Source organism: Carex rostrata, chromosome 5 (assembly GCF_964058835.1).
Source record: "Carex rostrata chromosome 5, lpCarRost1.2, whole genome shotgun sequence".
Classification (NCBI taxonomy): Eukaryota; Viridiplantae; Streptophyta; class Magnoliopsida; order Poales; family Cyperaceae; genus Carex; species Carex rostrata.
This window is the reverse complement of record NC_135922.1, coordinates 799,188-812,323: the sequence shown is the minus strand read 5'-3', so window position 1 is coordinate 812,323 and position 13,136 is coordinate 799,188. Positions and strand designations below refer to the sequence as shown.

Here is a 13,136-nt window from a genome sequence, read left to right as displayed (position 1 = left end):
TGCTATAAACCTAAACTTGGGAGGCATTTTGGAAAGGTAAACCACGTGAAGTTTGACAAATTAACCACGCACACACATGCAACATATTTAAATATTAAGTTTCTTAATTACAGCGGTAGGTAAACATATATAAATTGTTGACCAAAAAGAAACGCAATGATCAATATTTATCACTATTTAGCATATAACAACTTTTGACTATTTATCAGATAATATTCATATTGCATGCAAATGTTTTCATAGGCAAGCAATATATATATTCATCAAATTTTGTTATACATTTTGGAAGATTCTTTGGTTTGCTTTTAAAAAATACTTTACCCTGTAGAGGATTGCATTTTGATTCCATACTCAAATGCCAAATTGTGCTTTACCAAGTTTTATTCTATGATAATCAAAGCATTCCAACAATTTATTGTTTTAAAAGGTTAAAACTCCAGACATGACGGCTAATTATTGCTAAATTGAGATTCACTGTTGGAACAGTATTAAAAACCCGTTGACCTTTGTTTAATTATGTACTACTCTGATGCCAAGGAGGTCTAAATCTAATAATATATACATGGTTTCCTTATTACAGACTCACATAACTGTGTGGAAAAAATCGAGGAAAATATGTATTCTTGGCCTTCACAATTAGCCAATAAGCCCCATAACACGGGACATGAATCAGTGCCATGCAAAAGTACCTGCATGAATCATATGACGACAGTTAGATCACAGTAGATGATAACATAATTTAAGTAGCAACTGACAACATTCCATGTATACCCCTGAGGCCCTGACAAACACAACTTAAAATTGGTATTTAGCAAAGATATAGAGAGGACAGGTTCGGGATTTTACAAGGGTAACTATCCATAAATGTAATGAAAAAGAGATACAACTAAATTAAAAATGGGTTCTACGAGTTCAGTACCAAAGTGGTGCCCATGGTGTTGCCAGCTCAAGAAATGGATACGGCCACCTACACAGGCAATTTGCACAAGTTAGACATTTACTAGCTTTATAATGGAAAATATAGATTTACATACATGGTGCTTTCGATTCATGCTGTTTACAATTGAGTCAGAAAAGATTGTGAAATTATCATTTTGGTCCTCCCAATAATTCACATGATTTTTCAGAAAAGCAATGGCAGTGCATGTACTAGCAAGTCAATGGGTTCATTTTCTTTGATTTTCAATTGCAAGGGCCTTTATGATGTGAAAGTGGATAGTGAGAAATTTCTGTACAATAGCAAGCGTGAAAAGTACTCATACCAGGAAAAACCGCAGGCATGAAGAATCCACTGGAAAATCACATAAGTGCAACTCCAAAGAATGAAATATGCCATTCGGAACCATGGAAAAGGCTACAAATAGAAAAATAAATTATTTGTTCAGCTTCAACAAGCATATAAGATACATAATAGTTAACTACTATTAACTCTTTATTTTTTTTTATCCTTTTCATTTAAGAAACATACCATGCTGTTGAGAAGGGTATCAACAAGTAGAAATAGCAGATTTAGTGAGTGCATGCAACCCATCACCTGTGCAAACAAACAAGAAATAGATCAACACTTGCATGCAAAACAAGAGATATTCATATAGACCCACAATACATAATGCACATCACTATTACAACTCATTTTTTTTTCAACGTCATTTTATAAATGCCGCTTTCCACCCCATTTTATAACCCTTTTCTTACATTCGTATTACATTTTTGCTTAAAGTCCTAAATCAGGGGCTGTGGAAACTGCATACAGTGACTCTTCCCAATATCTTTTGAAGATATGGGAAAAGGCAAGGGATATAGGAAAATAGTACATTATGTATGCATCATATTTGAAATAATTTGGAGGCTTAGACTGATATGTACGGCATTATCACTTTGTATGGTTATAGATGGTATTGTGAACTTGTGCAGGGACATGGATGGATACTGTCCCAAGGGACGTATACTGTAATATACTACCATTTGTCAAGTAAAACCAGCACATAAAAAAAATCCTATGACAAGCACCAAGATGAAGACACATGGGTACATCTATTTCTGATAGATTAAGTCAGTCTTAAAAAAAAAAATCTTTAATATAGATACTCTTTTCAGTATGCTGCCAGTACAGGTAAAGTACCTGCTCCATCCGATGTGTATGGCAAAAGCAAAAGACTGAAAAGAAATATTTCTAAAAACTGTTGAGAGTTACTAACCAAATTGACACTGAAATGAGCAGAAGACATGTAGGGAACAAGGATGCACCAAAATACAACATCTGTTAGCATAACCGCTCCACCACAAGTCTGTCATATGAAACAAAATACTTTTCTGAGTAATTTCTTTGTAGACCATAAAACCAAATTTTCATCACAAATGGTTCAATTGAAGTCCCTTTTCCAAAAGTATCAGATGCACCAACCTGGTAAATAATTTGCATACAATAGCCCCAAGTCCCAGCCCTCTTGTCTTCTAGCTTGCCTCCACTGTTGTTGTCTGCTGTGACTAAAGCAGTGTGGTTATCTACATTATCATCCCTATTAAATGTCAAAAACCTATTCCCCTCCTCAACACCTTGCCTCCTTCTCTGCCTATAATAGACCCAACATCCATGTGCTGATATGATGGTCCCAATCTGCAAAAATATCACTAGTAAATTATTATTTTTTTATTACAAAATAAGCCTCAGCAAGGCTTCAATGGTTAATTTGCGTGTTTTAGGAAGCATGTTGAATTGAATAAAGGCTTGATTTTTCACGGAAAGCCTAATTAAGGTTCAGCTGACATTTCGGGGGAACTGAGTAACATGATAGTGTGGGTGCACAAAATTTATAAATCTAGTTTGGTACGTTCAGTGCTACAAGTAAAACTGGAGTAGGACATGTTTTGAGTTCATAGCGGTACTAAATGGTAACAGTTGCAGTGATAAATTTCAATTTTAAATCCACATACTTAAAATATTAAATAAAAAATCTTAATAGGGAAGAAGAATTTACCAGAAAATAGATTATGACTAGCAGAAATGTCCACCTTCATAAATTTGCAAAATGGAAAGAAAAAAAAATGAGGATCAACCAACCAAATCGTACACATGTCATAATATCTCAAATCATTAAAGACAAAGCTGAATTCTATCAATCACAAGTTAAACACTGTTACAATCCATGGTGAATTTTTCACAAAGAGCAGATAGATGAGATGAGATGCAATGCATGATTGGATTGGAATACTGGATGGCTTCACTAATGACTCACTGGGTGTAGAAATAGAATTCGACAAGGCCATTGAGTCGAAGCAAGCAGTACAGAACCGAGATCATGGAGATAACCACCAGGCCACGGTACACCGGGAGCACGAGCGGGGGTACCCCTCTGAAACACGGGGCCCACGTGGCAGCGGCTGGGAGGTGGTCGCAGCCCCTCCGCCTCTTGAGTCGGTAGAGCATGAGAGCGGCAGCGATCCCCGGAGAGACGGTAATGAGGAAGCATACCGGTGTCTGCCACCGCATCCAGTAGGAGGAGGAGAAGGCGGAGTTGAAGGGCAAAATCAATTTGGCGTCTCCAGTCGCCATTTGATTTGAATTTTGATTTTGACGAGGGGAATGAGAGAGAGAGAGAGAGAGAGTTTTTGTAATATTGGGAACTCTAGTACCCACTTGAGACTTGACACTTGTGGAGGATTCCAGTCCAGGCGCGCCATTATTATTATTATTATTCGTAAATTAAATTATGTCCATAAATAGTTTAAAATTACATATTAATTCTTGATACATTATTAAATAATATATATTAAAATTAAAGAATTTTAATAGTTTTTTAAAATTATTATTTAAATAGTTAAAACAATCATTATAAAAGTCCGATTGACTTAATTAATTTAGTAAGGACAATTGAATTGATGACATGCTTGATGATGAAATTATGATTTGAGTCCATACTCCATAGGTTAGTAGCTAGTAAGTAGTGAAACTGCATGTGAAATTAACCAATATAAATTAATAGAGCAGCTAATTAGGTAGCAAGGCCAAGGTTAGTTGAGTTGACTTACTTACTCGGTGTAATAGAGAAAGATGGAGGCATCGTATTTGCGGAGATCCCACAGCAACGCCCCCGTCAACACAGCCGCGGCCACCACCCTCAATACCAGCAGCACCGCTGGGTGGACCCCACGCCATGCGCTCCGCCACAAGCAATCTTTATCAACCGCAACAAACTCATCGTCATGGTGACTTTGCAGCAGCAGCCAGAGCGAGGCTACAATGGCCGCCGCAACAATGGCAAAACAAGTTGTGTCGTACCACTCCAGATTCATTTTTTTTTTTTTTTTTTTTTATATTATCAATTGAATTGGGGATGGATACAGAAACAGAATGGAATGATTCACATGTAGAGACGATGATGGAGGATTTAGATTCCAGAACCATCAACAGGGTATGTCAGTCCGACTCCTTGTCTCCTAAAGTAACCCAATTTACGAGTTTTCATACGGACCAATCCTGCTCGTGAATTCCTTTAATATTCGTGTTAGAGAAGAACAGACGGTTCCGATCAAACCTCAAAAATTCAGTTACTTGAGGGAATTCGTTGTTGCTGGTAGTTTTGACTTTTGACCGGAGGATGACAATCACGTTTTCTTTTCTTTTGCTAAAAGCCTAAATGATTATCGTCTATTGCTACTACTTTGGTTGGTAGACACTAGACACACAATTAATTCTGCGACTGCGACTGCGACCCAAGCCAAATTCAAATTCAAATTCAATCCATGGCGGCGCAGCCTCCGTCATCCACCACCGTCGCCGGCGCCGTCTACCGCCTGCAGATGATCCTCCTCGATCACGGCGCCCCCTCCGAACGCCACCTTCTGGCCGCCGCCTCTCTCCTCTCCCGCTCCGACTACTCCGACGTCGTCACGGAGCGCACCATCGCCTCCCTCTGCGGCTTTCCTCTCTGCCCCAATTCCCTTCCCCCTCCTTCGTCAGACAATCGCCGCGGCCGCTACCGTATCTCTCTCCCGGAGCACCGCGTGTACGACCTGGACGAGCTGGCCAAGTTCTGCTCGGAGCAGTGCTTGATCGGGAGCCGGGCGTATGAGGCGAGCTTGAGCGAGGAGAGGTCCAAGGCGGGAGCGGAAGACGTCTTCAAGTTGTTCGAGGAGAAAGACTTCAAGGGGACGTCACCGCTGCCGCTGCAGCTCACGATAAAGGAGGCAAACGCCGATGGTCTCAACTCGAAGTTGAAGGGGGTGGTCGCCGTTGAAGAGTGGATTGGACCATCTGATGCAATCGAAGGATATGTCCCCAAATCCAAATCTCAATCCTATCAGGATGATTCAGGTCTGTCTTACCTGCTTCTTTCTTTACCAGTTTTTTTTTTTTTTTTCCCATAAAAATCAGCTTCAACATCCCTCCCCCATTATGTTACAGGTTTGAAGCCTACTACTACACCACCTGAAGAGATGGATTTCCAAAGTGAGATAATTTTTCGAGATGAGATGCACGATTTCTCATCATTTAGAACACAAGATATTTCTAATCAGATATCAAACAAGTTGGAGAGCATTGTTCTTGGCGAGAACAACTCTAAGAAGAAGGGAAACAAAGGAAACAATTCTTTGTCAAAATTGCCCCACCCTAAAGCTGAGAAAAAGCTTACCTCAAGTAAGAATTATACTAGAACAAGACAAGACTATCTTTATGCCTAACTTTGGCTTAATAATCAATCTGCAAAAATTTTTTTTGAAGGATGGCCTAGGCCAACAATATATTGATAAAAAAAAGTTTATGTACAATAAGTATTCACAAAATTATTTACACACAATCTGCAAATTATGCATGACTCAACTTGCAATTAGTTGTGTAAGCCCAAGTACAAGTCAAACCAAGAATAAATGACATAACAAAGAAAAGAAAACCGGTTCTACCTACCAAACAGTCTGCTCTGCTGCATCCTGCCAAAGTGCTGAAACTTTTAATGCTAGTTTTTATTTACGAGTCAAGTGTTGTAGGTGCACAGAGAAACTGTAAAAGTGCTTCTGGTGAAGAACATTCACAGCAAAATAGATTAAAGTTAAAATCTTCGCTTAAGAAGGAAGGTTCCAGTTCGGGTCACAGGACCCAAAACCAGTCTGTTAGATGGGCTGACGAAGAAAGAAGCTATGCAAAAGAGAGCAGTGAGAAGTCTAACATGTTGCCTGAGGAAGATGCTGCTGTGAGGTCACTGAGGTTTGCCTCTGCTGAGGCGTGCGCAGATGCGCTTAACCATGCAGCAGACATTGCTGCATCTTCAGGCAACTCTCAAGCAGAAGATGCCGGTACCTGCAACCTCCCAACCCCCTCTTTATACTGTTTTATTAGTTTGTTTTTCTTGGCTATTTACTCAAGGGGAACTGCTCAAACCATCATCTGTTAGGATTTCCAATTTACCTGAAGGTGTCTAAAATGGGTACCATCTTTCATAAAAATGGGCAGCTAGTGTGAAGAAGAAATGCACAATCTATATACAAATACAAAAGGTCTAGGGCATTTTTGAAGGATTTTAATACAATTGTCTTTTTTTAAAATTTTTTTTTTTTTTTTTTTGAGAAAACTTAGCAGAGGCTGTCAAGGTTGTACTTAATACAATTGTTGTTTTATATTTTGTTTACACATCCTCTATTTTTTTTGTTACCAACTATACCCTTTTTCTGTTTGTAAGTGCCAATTCATCCGGTTATATTCCAAATCATGCTTTTACATTGATGGCAACCAATTTTATTTCTATTCATAAGTCATGTATTGTTATTTTGGGCCGATTGTCAGTCTCAGAGGCTGGGATAGTGATATTGCCGCAATCGTCTTATGGAACTGAGGAAGAGCATCAGGAAAATAGGGAAGGGGATATGCAGGAGATTGAAAGGGAAGTCGTGAAGTGGCCCCAAAAGCCGGTGCTTCTAGAAACCGACGAGTTTGAGGTTGATGATTCCTGGCATGACAACCCTCCCGAGGGCTTCAACTTAGATGTAAATCTCCTCTCTCTCTCTCTCTCTCTCTCTCTCCGCCTAGCATTATCTGTGCTTTACTGATAGTCTATAATTAGAGAAGGAAGAGGGAGGAACAAGCGATTTCTTATTATATTTGTACTGTGATTTCCCATACCAGCTATCTCCATTCTGCACCATATGGATGGCATTATTTGCGTGGGTTACACGATCAACTTTGTGCTACATATATGGGCACGACGAGAGCTTGTCAGAGGAATTTTCAGAGGTGGAAGGACGAGAATACCCTCAGAGGGTGGTGTTGAAGGATGGGCAGTCCTCTGAGATCAGAAAGGCATTGGATGGCTTTGTGTGCCGCACGCTGCCGTCTCTGGTATCGGACCTGAGGCTGCCCGTGCCAGTGTCCACCTTGGAAAAGTATCTGGTAAGGAGTTGCAACACAAAACAAAGGGTGGCATGAGGAATGGTAGTAGTACTAGTATATGATTGATTGATTGATTAGCTTTGACATGTTTTGGTATGCTGATATGGTGATTGGGTGGGGGTTGATGGGGTGACAGGGGCGGTTGATGGATACGATGACGTTTTCTGAAGCGCTGCCGGCATTGAGAACGAGGCAGTGGCATGTGGTGGTACTTCTCTTTCTGGATGCATTGTCAGTGCACCACCTTCCCTCTCTCTCCTCTATCATGGCTGACAGGAGCTTGCTAATCCACAAGGTCAATCTTCCTTTCACCTTGTTTTTTCTTTCTTATTTTTTTGTTTTTATTTTTATCTAATGCCAAGCAATTAACAAAGTCGATCCTATTGTTTTGAGGTTATGCTCACAAACTCTGTTTGGTGAATTTAAAAAGCTTATGTTAGCTTTACTCGATGTTTAAATTGATATCTTATGTTGATCCGGTTAGTGATGGCAGGATATTCCAAACAGTATCTGCTCATGGTGTTATTGTTTGAGGACCAAAACTTGAAAAATTATAAATATAAGAAGGGGTGTCATGGTGTTATTATAATTTTGCTTTTGAGAGTGATGCAGTTGAAGCAAAATGTGTTTGTTGTGTGTGCAGGTGTTAAACGGAGGTCAAATAGAAACAGCTCATTACGACTCGATGATAGATATTTTTCTTCCTTTGGGAAGGGCTACTTCGTTATCTTTGATAGATAGATCATAGAGGGAAGCAAAGCAAAGAATGTTCTTTTCTTGCTAGCTTTTGACATATCTCACACTCATATTACAACTCAAAGCTTCTGTAACTTAAAAAATGAGAACAAACAATCTTAATTAAGCAGAGCATGCAACTGATGCAATGTAAGTTCCAAAAATAACCATTTTATTGAGTTTAGTCAACAATTATAACATGATCTCTGATCTTGAGATTTTACAACAAAAAGAGAAAACTTGAGAACATCCATGACACTTTTAAATTTCGCTTTCATCGCCCATCATAAACCTAAATTTGTGCCTTCCCTTGGACTTATTCTTTGACTTGGAGGCCGGTGCCTGGTGGCAGGACACACACATCTGCTTGATGCATTTCCCGGTGAATTTCGAGTGGTTGGTCGGTTTCCTCGACACCTTTGCGAACACTCCGGCAATTGGCATGCTACTCTGTTTATTCTTCATGTTTCTCATCTGATGATCTGTTGATGAATCCGCAGAAGGCTCTGACAGGACGACATGGGTACGGACATAACCGTGTTGCCGGCCCTCGCGCCGCATTGCTTTCTTTATGAGTTAACTGAAGAGAGGAGGTATGGTTGACTTTGGAGGATGGAATTTAATTCTTCTCTTCAAATATAAATATATTTATAGAAATCAGAGAGGAGCGGGCGTGGTCGCCAAGTTCCTTGTGCTGCGTGCTGACCAAGGAATCAGTTGGGAAAATAAATGTTCTATTTTTGAAAATGAACAGTGGAATATTGAAATGTGGTTGTCGACATACGCGTATATAAAAAATGAATGTTAGTATATTTTTGTTTTATTTTTCAAGTTCATTAATCATCAGAAAGAATTGAGCTCTTTCTACGGATTTACATTGACATTAGCTGATTAGCAGCGTCAGAGTCTTTCTGCTTCTCGTCATTGTTCAGTCAAACAGTTGGAAAATATATAAAATTAAAATGTTTAAATTAAACAAACTGGATTGTGGACCGGTTGTGAGTTAACCTTGATTCATTATAGAAATTTTAATGTATTTTTTGCTTCCAAGTTTGTCGAGCATGGACGTTATGAATAAAAAATTATTTACATTTTCTTTTTATTATAAACAAGGCAATATTTAAAAAAAAACTCATTTTAAAATTTGAAATTGAATATTTATACATTAAAAAAAGAATATAAACAATGATATAGTCAGTTTTTAGAAGAATTAATATGCAAATTTCGACTAAAAGGATTTCACAATTTTAATTGATATAAATCGTCTAAACATAATTTTGAGAGAAAAGCGGTGCAAAGTGTGGATTCTTAACTAGTTCCGTACAGTACAGATCATGAGTTGCCAACAAATTTTTATTTTCTTTTTAGTTTTTATGAATGTTTTGCATAATTTAATAATTAATTAAGACAGCGCGCGTTTGCATTGTAATGCCGACACCTCTTACCATAAAGATTGTCATGACTCTTATTAGGGTAGGTCGTGGTAATTTGAGAATTTTTTGGGTAAATTATGGAACATTTTTTTGGAAATTGGAATCGTGTTGTTTAATAATGGTTGATAATTTGATACACGAGAAATTAAAGTAGAGAGGAGAATAAAAAGTAGAGCTAGAAATTAATACAGATATGATAGCATCAACCAAACTGAAATATTGATAATAGAAGCAACGCCTTTAATTCGAGATATATCCCTCACACCCGACAAACATTATGCACATAATAATAATAATAATAATAATACATTTAATACTAAAACTAACCAACAAATTATAGTAGTGAATGAATTAGCAACTGATTGGACTTTGAAATGGGTCAAGTAAATGCAACTATGAGCAGCAACTAACAAATTAATTAGGAAATGTTAATCAGCTAATAAAATTATGATTATGATTATGTACAAGAGAAAACAAGAAAAGACGAAAATAGAACCTCCAAACAATAAATTACATAATAATTGCCCTACAAAACTGTTGGCTGCTCCCACTGTCAACACCGCGTTCACAGCCTCTGAATACTGAATACAAAAAGAAAACCTAACATTTATAGTTGTTGTTTATTCAATTACCATTACCATTACCATAACCATTACCATTACCACCCCAGTTATGAGTTACTCCCCCTTCTCACATCCATCCATCAATTTTTAATCTTTTATCCTTTTATCTCTTTTGGTTTTGGGTATGTACAAACTAACAGCCAGACCATTTAATGAAGTCATTAATAATCAATTATCGGCATCTCCGTCTGAATCACGGTCCAACCAACTCTTAAGCTTGCACAAGGCCTCAACAGATATACTCTTACAGCACCTCAGCCTCGACACTGGTTCCGGCGTGCTGAAGCTCTCAGATGAAGAGAAGCACACAACAATAACTGTCAGATTGTCGCATGAGTTCAGCCGTAACGCCTCACTCGCCAGATCCCTTGCACTCTTGTCTGGATCATCATGCCGTCTCAGTCCTCTTCTCACGAAACTCACGGCCTGTTGACTTGATAGTACGTCCCAGATGCCATCACAGCCGATTATCATGAATTCGTCTTCAGGGGTCAGAGTGGCCTGCTTTAACTCCGGTTCAGCGATGAGAGGCGATAGAGTGGGGCGGGGGGTCTCGTCAGGGCATTTCAAGTCCCAGTCACCAAGTGCCCGCGTCACAGAGAGGACGCCGTTGAGGTAGCCGTCATCAATGAAGCCCCCACACTGCATCACACGCTCCCGCTCCGGTGTATGTGCCGGCCGGTGGTCATGGGATAACTCGATAGCAGTGCCCTTTCGGGAGAGAACGGCACGACAATCCCCCGCATTTGCCACCAATAGAACACTGCATTTATTTTGCATGCTGTGTCAGCATTATAATCAAGCATAATATGCAAATAAATAGATTAGATTAGATGTAAAGGTAGGAAGGAACAATTAATACCTGCCCAAGACGAGAGCAGTAAGAGCAGTGGTGCCAGATGAGCGGCTGACAGAGGCCTCGTCAGACAAGGCAAGGTCGGCTTGAAGGAAGGCACGTCTCACACTACTCTCCACTGATTCGATGTACATCTCGTCGTCGTCAGATTCTGACCACTGAGGAAAGTCCCCGTCTTCAAAAAGGAATCTCAAGGCATGCCTCTTCATGTACACTGCTGCATCAGCGCCTCCATGCCCATCAAACACCTAGAGTAAAAACCCATCACACGTGAGACACACACAGTAAAACATTGCACATAGTTATGTTTGGAAGTAGTATGAAGAAGTACCCCATAGAAAGCAGTGGGAGAAGGACAAGTGAGAAGAGGGCCGAGATGAGAGGCAAGGTCATCAATACGAATATGCTCATCTTCCATGTACCTCCTTTGGCCTATATCAGCAAAACTACCAGATCTAATACTTGGCACAAACTCAACTGGGTTAATTGATGGGTCGGAACCCACATCTGTCGACCTCCTTTCCTACAGTAGAAAGAGTTTAACAGTCATTTTAACAGATGATGGAAAGTTGATTCACAAGCAATCATTAAACCTGAACTAACAAACTAATAACTACTACAGAGGATCTTAAAAATAAAGGTTAGAAGTGCTATAAATCGTTGGTACCTACTCCTCCAATAGCATAATTTTGTTTGTATATCTTTCTTTGTTCAATTATTAATTTCTCCAGTCATACAAAGTTTATTATGTTAATATTTATAGGAAGAATACAATACATGTCGAGGCAATCTCATCCGTTGGTGCTTTGAACAGGAAAGTTTAAATTACAAATTACAAATTACAATGATAAGATAGTTTTGCTGAAACCTTTACCTAGATTAGAATTGGTAAACTAGGTAGCATCGTAAGTAAGATCTGTTATTCTATTCAATCGCCTTAACAAATCAAATCAAATCAAATATACTACAAGTAAGTCCTAACACACAAACACCACCGATGAGCGATCAATCAATAAAGAGATCTTCTTCTGCTTCTGCTTGGCCGACAAATTTGAAAAGTTACATGATGGTATAGTTGAAATAAAATCAAGGAAAAGTGAACTTCTTTCTCACCAGCTGAGCGGCCGCAGCTAGATCGACGGCGACCACCGCATCGGCCGCCACATCAGCGACACACGTGAACTGGACGTGCTGAATGACCTCCGTTTCAGCCACCATATTGTCGTCTTTAAAATTGTTACCTCGATCGGATCCAAATCAGAAAGAAAAGGTTGTTGCTTGTTGATTGTTGATTGTTGCTTGTTGCTTGTTGCGAGTGATTTGATTGATTGTATCTTCTTCTTCTTCGATTTTTCTGTATATTTTTGGTTTTATTTATTTATTTATATGTAGCAAGTAGAAGAAAGCAAGATAGATAGAGATAGATAGCTAAACAGTTCGCCAAGTCGCTTACTCCTTTTCTTTGTTTTTGACCGGCGGCGACCGGTTCCCAGCTCTTTCAACCCCGACACGTGTCGGTCACGAACCCATTCCTCTCTCTAAGTGTGAACCAGGATCACACCGTACAGTACACGACACACCCCACAAATCTAATTAAGTAGAACAAAAACTTCATAACTAACACCTTCAAACTTCCACGTTTGACATTTGACATTTCTATTGCTTTATTATATTATTTCCCTAATTCACTTAAAACGACACGACACGGGAAACAAAAGCGGACACGCGGCGCCGACTATGCCACTGAACTATGCAAGGAACGCAAGTGTTGGATTGGGCCATGACCATAGCCCATAGGCCCATAGCGAAAGACGAGACGGTGCTCATGACTCATGACTCATATGAGACTACGCCCAAGGGCTTTTTCTCAAAAAAAAAAAAATGAGACTATGAGTTTGAAGGGGTCAAAAATAAAAATGAATGAATTAATTTTAAGAAGAACTAACTAGTAAGTAGTAACTATAAATAAATTAAGCTTGATGAAGACTTAACCGAGGTTGAGGGCTTGAGGCCCATGAAGCCATGAAGTATGATTGGCAATGAATGGTCGGTAACAAATTTATAATTAGTTGATGCGTGTGCTTTTGCCTTTGCACCTCAATCAAATA

General features: G+C 39.2%; 3 protein-coding genes across 5 annotated transcripts; 1 reads left to right on the top strand and 2 right to left on the bottom strand.

The window, feature by feature from the left end:
• Positions 1–391: 391 nt before the first annotated feature.
• On the bottom strand, positions 392–4,308 carry LOC144554095 (protein rolling protein). 2 transcript variants are annotated; one of them, XM_078302329.1, is made up of 8 exons: positions 4,034–4,308; positions 2,979–3,012; positions 2,405–2,617; positions 2,199–2,288; positions 1,469–1,534; positions 1,263–1,354; positions 920–967; positions 392–689 (listed from the first exon to the last, which is right to left on the bottom strand). In XM_078302329.1, exons 1-8 carry the CDS (start codon positions 4,291–4,293, stop codon positions 575–577), a joined length of 918 nt encoding a protein of 305 aa, XP_078158455.1. In that variant the 5' UTR covers positions 4,294–4,308; the 3' UTR covers positions 392–574. The 2 variants fall into 2 exon arrangements, with proteins under 2 accessions (XP_078158455.1, XP_078158454.1); XM_078302328.1 differs by lacking the exon at positions 4,034–4,308 and adding an exon at positions 3,237–3,596.
• Positions 4,309–4,653: 345 nt separating this feature from the next.
• LOC144554090 (putative RNA polymerase II subunit B1 CTD phosphatase RPAP2 homolog) lies at positions 4,654–8,316 on the top strand. Of its 2 annotated transcripts, XM_078302321.1 has the most exons (7): positions 4,657–5,314; positions 5,405–5,638; positions 5,986–6,291; positions 6,779–6,978; positions 7,118–7,381; positions 7,518–7,676; positions 8,025–8,316. In XM_078302321.1, exons 1-7 carry the CDS (start codon positions 4,744–4,746, stop codon positions 8,127–8,129), a joined length of 1,839 nt encoding a protein of 612 aa, XP_078158447.1. In that variant the 5' UTR covers positions 4,657–4,743; the 3' UTR covers positions 8,130–8,316. The 2 variants fall into 2 exon arrangements, with proteins under 2 accessions (XP_078158448.1, XP_078158447.1); XM_078302322.1 differs by lacking the exon at positions 8,025–8,316 and having other exon boundaries at positions 4,654–5,314; positions 7,118–7,423; positions 7,518–7,655.
• Positions 8,317–9,937: 1,621 nt separating this feature from the next.
• On the bottom strand, positions 9,938–12,447 carry LOC144554286 (Protein phosphatase 2C family protein). The gene is made up of 4 exons (XM_078302614.1): positions 12,142–12,447; positions 11,360–11,551; positions 11,035–11,276; positions 9,938–10,935 (listed from the first exon to the last, which is right to left on the bottom strand). Exons 1-4 carry the CDS (start codon positions 12,244–12,246, stop codon positions 10,341–10,343), a joined length of 1,134 nt encoding a protein of 377 aa, XP_078158740.1. The 5' UTR covers positions 12,247–12,447; the 3' UTR covers positions 9,938–10,340.
• Positions 12,448–13,136: the final 689 nt, after the last annotated feature.